The sequence below is a fragment of the Antedon mediterranea genome, chromosome 2 (assembly GCF_964355755.1).
Source record: "Antedon mediterranea chromosome 2, ecAntMedi1.1, whole genome shotgun sequence".
Classification (NCBI taxonomy): Eukaryota; Metazoa; Echinodermata; class Crinoidea; order Comatulida; family Antedonidae; genus Antedon; species Antedon mediterranea.
In genome coordinates, this window is record NC_092671.1 from 40,683,512 (window position 1) to 40,690,048 (window position 6,537).

General features: G+C 30.4%; 1 protein-coding gene across 2 annotated transcripts; it reads left to right on the plus strand.

Moving 5' to 3' along the window:
- The first annotated feature begins 1,197 nt into the window (after positions 1–1,197).
- LOC140039940 (uncharacterized) lies at positions 1,198–6,461 on the plus strand. 2 transcript variants are annotated; one of them, XM_072085537.1, is made up of 5 exons: positions 1,198–1,284; positions 3,049–3,205; positions 3,472–3,635; positions 3,960–4,054; positions 4,286–6,460. In XM_072085537.1, exons 2-4 carry the CDS (start codon positions 3,061–3,063, stop codon positions 4,014–4,016), a joined length of 366 nt encoding a protein of 121 aa, XP_071941638.1. In that variant the 5' UTR covers positions 1,198–1,284; positions 3,049–3,060; the 3' UTR covers positions 4,017–4,054; positions 4,286–6,460. The 2 variants fall into 2 exon arrangements, with proteins under 2 accessions (XP_071941638.1, XP_071941637.1); XM_072085536.1 differs by lacking the exon at positions 1,198–1,284 and adding an exon at positions 1,368–1,476 and having other exon boundaries at positions 4,286–6,461.
- Positions 6,462–6,537: the final 76 nt, after the last annotated feature.

Consider the following 6,537-nt stretch of genomic DNA (forward strand, 5'->3'; position numbering starts at 1 on the left):
CTGCTCCCTTGTGTATAAAAGAGAGAAAATATTTGAAACCAGGTTGTTGCAAGGTGAACTTATCTTAAACCCGGAAATTACTTTGACCGGGAAGAATTGAAATTGAAATGAAAAACAAATGTTGAAATCATAAATTTTGATAAAAAACTCTTTATAATATCTTCCTAAGATAGAAATATGGAACAATAGCGTCGGCGTGAACACTAATGTTATCAAATCTACGTTTCGCGGTACATCTCAGATAGATAAGGTAGGTATCCAAGGCGGAGATTTGTACCAAAGTTTTTGCATTGTGCTCGCCTATGTCAGAATTAACCATAATTTATATATAGATGAGTATACAGTACTTTCCTTTACGACGCCTGAGGGAATAGACACTTGTGGAACGACACAGAGATTGGAATGTTCCATTCATCGCAAATCAATACATTTGTATAAACGTATATTAAATCTATCAAAATAGTATTTTTTAAAGAAAATCGGCCTGTCTTCAACATTATGATACTGTACTCGAGCTGTTCAACCGGTTTTCAGCTATTAAAAACAATTATCCTAGGAGAAGATAGGAAAATGCGAAGTATCCTCGTATTATTGTGTGCAGGTATTTTTCATGAGGACATCCATTAGACAGTGTATACCACGATCGAAAAAAACCCCTATTTGGGAAAAATCGTTGAACCTAAATTCGTTTTAATTGTCAATAAGTAATTATCTAACTAAATTTAATTAGTACACAGGGTTACATCAGGTGGTTAAAATCAGTACCGAGATTCTAACCAACTTTATATACCATCGAGTAAACATTCTAGAAATAACGCGCGATTTACCGAATTTTGCCCTTACGTAAATTTATATATAGATCACAGGACTTTGAGTTTGAAATTTGGAACTGAACAGCGGCGGTTGAATAATTTCTATTTGTTTTTTGAAACATAAACATTTACAAAAAATAATTAACAATAAAATAAATGTGTAAACACATTAAATTTTACTATGATGATGCATTTTATTTCGTAACTAAATTCAATTCGAAATATAAACAACGTCAATGGTAAAATCAACGCCCATGATGTCTTTCAACGTTTTTACAACGTCATAATGATTAACATAATCTTTAGCATTGATGGATGAACACACTTCATATTGTTCAAAATATATCATGCACAATGTCTTCCAGATGTTATAATTCACAACAACGATTTACATAACATTTCTTTCAACGAATTGCAGATAGTTATTTATCCTGTTAAGAGGTGAGTTTGTTGCAATAGGGATTTCACACAGGTAAGACGTATTTTCCTCTTTTGTAATTCAATTCAAATTACAATTTACCATTGTTTTTAGTCGCGTGGACGCGACTCTATAGTTCACTATGTCGGCGGTCTGTCTGTCGGTCCGGTATCACTATGCGTTTTAGCACGCGACTTATGGATGTTGGCCTTGTTTTACAACAACACCCAACAATACACCAAAAAGGTAGGGGGTAATTGTCAGAGATGATATTGAGTGATAAAATATATTGCCTGTAACTTAACCTAGGTTAAATTGTTTAAATAAATAAGGGACGTGAATCTAGCATATCTCTCGAGTTCGTTATTATTCTAACTCTTAATTTTGGTAACTTATGTAGTTTTATGTGTTGGGTGTTCATTTCCCCATTCAATGTTTCCTTATTGAAGATGTGGCAAGATAACTGCGTTATATAGAATTATTAGTATGTGCACAGGAAAAATATTTTAACTTTGCAGATGATACCAATGCCCTTATCAATCTTATTACATACATATTTGATGTGGAGTTTCCAGCTTAAATTTTCGTTTATAGGCCTAATAATACCGTAAGAAAGTAATTTTTTATAATATTTTTAGGTTTGTACCATTAATTTTTGTGGGAATATTTTGTCTCGGTATTACGATTTTTTGTGTTGTGAAAATAACATAATTATAGTTTTATTTACATTTAGGACAAGTTTGTTTGCTTTGAACCATTCATTAAATTTAGAGTTACGAACAAGCCATTCCTTGCTGGTCAGCAGAAGGCAGAGTTTTTTATTTCTCCATCATGGGGATATGAAGATACTGTACTTTCAGTTTTCTTGGCCATGGTTTCTTTTATAAAAAAAAAGTGCATCATTGCCATGTTGTTGAATATTCTTATTGAATGTATTAGTTATACAATCAATTAAATACTAACTGTAGCTGTAGCGTGACTATTTCGCAATGTGTGTTTATTGTATAGATCTTATTGATTTGTTTTATTATACATCAGGTGAATATTTACATCCATTGAAAATCAATTGGATTATTCCATTTAGGTTGCAGAAGTTGATTGGAAATTCTAATTAGCAATCTTTCTTTAATGAGATTTTTTCATCTTTAATTGACGATAGAATGACTCATATTTTAATGAACCAATATAATAGTTTTAACTAGACTAGACACTCTTAATATCTCATCCACAATCGCCATTAGAGATTGTTATACTGTTCTATTTGTTTGCAATGTTTTACTTTATCATCAAAGATCTATTATTTATAATTTATTCATAGTTAATAATCGTCATGATACCCTCACTTTCAAGCATCTTTGCTTCAGTAATGATATGTCAAAATTTTTCATCCCGACCAGCTTCACTAGAACTTGGAATTCCATACCCAATGAGATTCGCGATATTTTTGTTAATGGTTCATTTATTAATTTTAAATTATCTCTAAAGCAATATTTTAAATGTCGGAGAGAAACTTTTAACTTTTTCAATCATTTTTTTAATCTTGTGAAATGTCTATGTTATTATAGTATATATATTCTTGTTTTTTTATAATTTTTGTGTTGGAGAGACATACCTTACCGGTGACAGCGTTTTGTTTAATGCTATTGTCTCTCATCGGCTTCGTGTCTTGTAGGCTACTTCAGATATATATATATATATATATTTCTTTCTTTGTTTTGTAATTATTATTTCATGTTTATTGCCGAAATTAATAAAATAAAATAAAATAAATAAAATAACTTTTGTTTTTTTTTACATAATTTTGATTTTTTTTTCGAGATATCTGTTACAATGACATCCAAAACAGGAGCTAGCGTTGATGTCGAAATAGCGGGCAACTCCGGAGACGCCGCCATACCTACCACAGCATCTAATCCAAGTGAACTTGCAAACCTCTCAAATGAGGCTCTCAATTCTCTCAGTGAAAAATTTGGAAGTAAGTCATATAATAATATTTGAAAAAGTTTGGGTTGATGGGTGCCTTTAAAAAAAATATTTCCTATGCTCACAATATTTTGATTTTTATAAGATGTTTGTGTAAATAAAATTGTGTACAAAGTTTAATGTTAATATGTTTATGATAAAAAGTACTGATCCCCTTTCCACTATGAATATATAACTTAAATTCTCATGGCTTATGTTTTCTCACTTTAAATTCCTTTTTTAATTAAAGTTCTTTTATATTTGGTTTTGTTCCGCTAGTACCTGTGTTTGCAGTAGTAGCTTCCATAGCTGCCCTATTATTAGGCCTAAAACTGTTATGTTGCTGCATATGTATTTTTAAGATGTGCTGCAAGAAAAAAAAAGGTCTGAAGGGCGTTGACTTGACGAGTGTTTCCATGTTAGAAAACAGCTTAATGGAACAGGTATGTTATTTATTGTTCCGTCTTCATAGTATCTTGTGATGATGATATATTCATTTTTTACAATATGTAATAATACTAATAATAATAAAAATGTTAAATTGTGACTTTTAGAGCGCATGCTGATGCGCTTCACATAAAATAAAAGTAATCCCTGAAAAAATAAAATAAAAAAGAACAACTAAAAATTGGAGTGACAGGCCATAACATATAGACCTACTAGGTGACATAAAATATTATACAAATAATGAATGTGTAAGAGTGCAATGGTACAAATAATTGCATTATTTACCTATACATAACGTCTGTATTTTTATACATGTATAGGAAGCTCAAGCATATGCAGATGACAATAGCTTACTGTTGATTGGAAACATCAGCTAAAACAGCAATGAATGTCAATGATATTTTCTTGGCAAGAGGTAACATTATAACTTTTTACAATCTTTTAATTTAAAATACAAAAAGTGTTTTGCTAAAGTTATTTACACTAAGCATTTCATGCTAAATTTCAAATTGAGGAAAATAAATATTCTTCCCTGGTGATCAAAGGTGTGTTTGTTGAAACTGTTTTACTTGCTTCAATATTATCAACACTATGTAGGTACTATTGTGTGTTATTATACTAAAATCTACTTCTTTTTTTTATTTAGCAAAAAAGAATCCGAAGAACGAACCAGCCCAACTGTTTCATTCACAATTTATTAATAATTAAGCTAGTCCGCAGGCACTCCAAACGGGAAATAATGTGTTATAAAACAAAGCTAACATTTGTATCCACAAAGTAGTATATTATCTAGTTTACCCTTTCCCCTCCCCAACCCACCCCAATCCAACTTTTATTTTTATACCCCTATGTTTTTCTTTCTCTTTTTCATCTTTCCTACAATGTGTTTTTATGTCACCTTATGTCTGGTATCTTTCCTCCTTTTTTGTGTATTTCAATATGATACATATTTGATTCTTGTTTTTAAAGCACTTCAATATCGCAGTGTTAATTGATGGTGTAGTAATCCTGGTTATCACAACATAACTACTGTATTTGTACTATAAGTTTATATAGGTAGGTGGGAGTAGTTAAAAGACAATAATCAACTCATCAGACATAATCAAATATTATTATTTCTGTATTAATCCTTATGTTAAATTGTAAAAGAATGTTTGTAGTGATACTATAAATAGAACATTATCAATGGTAGGTAGGCATGTTGTACATTATTGAGTGTAAGTGGGTGGTTTTTGTCATTTAATGTTCAGTTGACAATCACAATGTGATGATATTTTTGCACAGGCAAATTACTATTTAATTTTTTATTTTAAAAATCAGCGGACAATTGGTGTTTTTTTGTAATTTCTTATTTAAACTCTGAAGCATATTATATAAATATTTCTTATTAATAATACAAAATAAATTGGTGGGATAAAGTGGTGTGTAATAATATTGATTTGCTTAATTGAGATTTCCTTTGTATTCTTGTGACCATACATTGATGTTTGCTCCTTTTTGAAAAACTCAAAGTATGTACGTAAAAAGTTTGTTAAGGCTACCGTATACTACTGCAGTAATATTTATATATACTCTTAAGTCTTTTTTTTTTTCATAAGCTTTTAGATGTTGCCGATTAAATATATTTTAAGTAAGTCATGGATAATTATGTAAATGTCATCTAATGATTTTGTAAGGAAACATTAAATGCTAAATAAGTTGAGCAAACAATAAATGAAATGTGATTTGTTTTGGACTTGCAGATTAAACAATTTTCTCGTTTATGCAGATTTTTGGAAGGTGGTTTAATAATCAATGATGTAATAAAGAACAGTATATATGCTAGTACAGGTATATAAATATATATAAATATAAAATGTATTTGTTAATTTTTATCACAGTTAGCCTAGCATTTAATTAAGTTTTTGTATGAGGGAACTGGTTATAGTTTTAGATTTTGGTCTCACAAAAATAATTAGTTAAAAATAACAAAATAAAAAATTGCAAAATATTTAAATCAAAATATGACAGACTATTTGAAATGTATTCACTAATTACTCAAAACTTGTGGATTAATCAAAAGTTAAGAACAGTTATGAGTATGTTTTAGTGGATGATATTTGTAAAGTATAACATTTTCAAGAATGCATGTTGCATGTGCTGTTGTAACAGAAATTATGTCTGCTTTTGAACCAATGTTGTACACCCCAGTAACTGCAGTAATGAGGTTTTTTACAAGTTAACTGCAACATAATATTTACTATTTGCTGTTAATATCAGTTAATAATGTTCGTTATCTCTGTAAAGAAATAGACGTTTTTAACTTATGCTTGGTTCCCACTAGAGACGCAACACAACGATGTAACGCAACAGGGATGGATTTATCCGACTGTCGCTTGTCATTGGTCAACTCGTTTGCGTTGCGTCTACGTCGTTGCGTTGCGTCTCTAGTGGGAACCAAGCTTTAGAGGTAAACCAACATCATAAGATTCAAAAGCAGTTCAATAATTGCGTGACAAAGCTTCATATTATTATTGCACATGAAGTGCTGTTTACTAACCTTGTACATACTCCATGGGTAGCTCATGTATATGTTTATTTCCAATTTGTTGTGGCCATGTTGATAATACCAATAACGTAATCAGTATATGTGCTTGTAGGCAGACGAATTTAAGTATGTACTCTTATACTGTATATTATATCAAACAGATCAAATTTGTACAAGAAAAAAAAATAGATTGTGAAGTTTAAGTTGCTACATCTCATCTATTATATTCTATGAATGGACTTTATGTAGAAAACATTGATATTAGATTGTACCACAAATCCTAACATGGTCTTCGTATATTTTGTGTCTTAATTTGTAGTCATCACAGGCCTTTGAGTTTGAAATTTGGAACTGAACACCGGCAGTTGAAT

Excerpts from the sequence above, each read along its gene's own strand:
- LOC140039940 (XM_072085536.1), top strand. The coding sequence starts at position 1,432 with ATGTTGGCCTTGTTTTACAACAACACCCAACAATACACCAAAAAG. Across the intron at positions 1,477-3,048 it reads CCCAACAATACACCAAAAAG|ATATCTGTTACAATGACATC; the intron begins GTAGGGGGTAAT and ends TTTTTTTTCGAG. Across the intron at positions 3,206-3,471 it reads TCTCAGTGAAAAATTTGGAA|TACCTGTGTTTGCAGTAGTA; the intron begins GTAAGTCATATA and ends TTGTTCCGCTAG.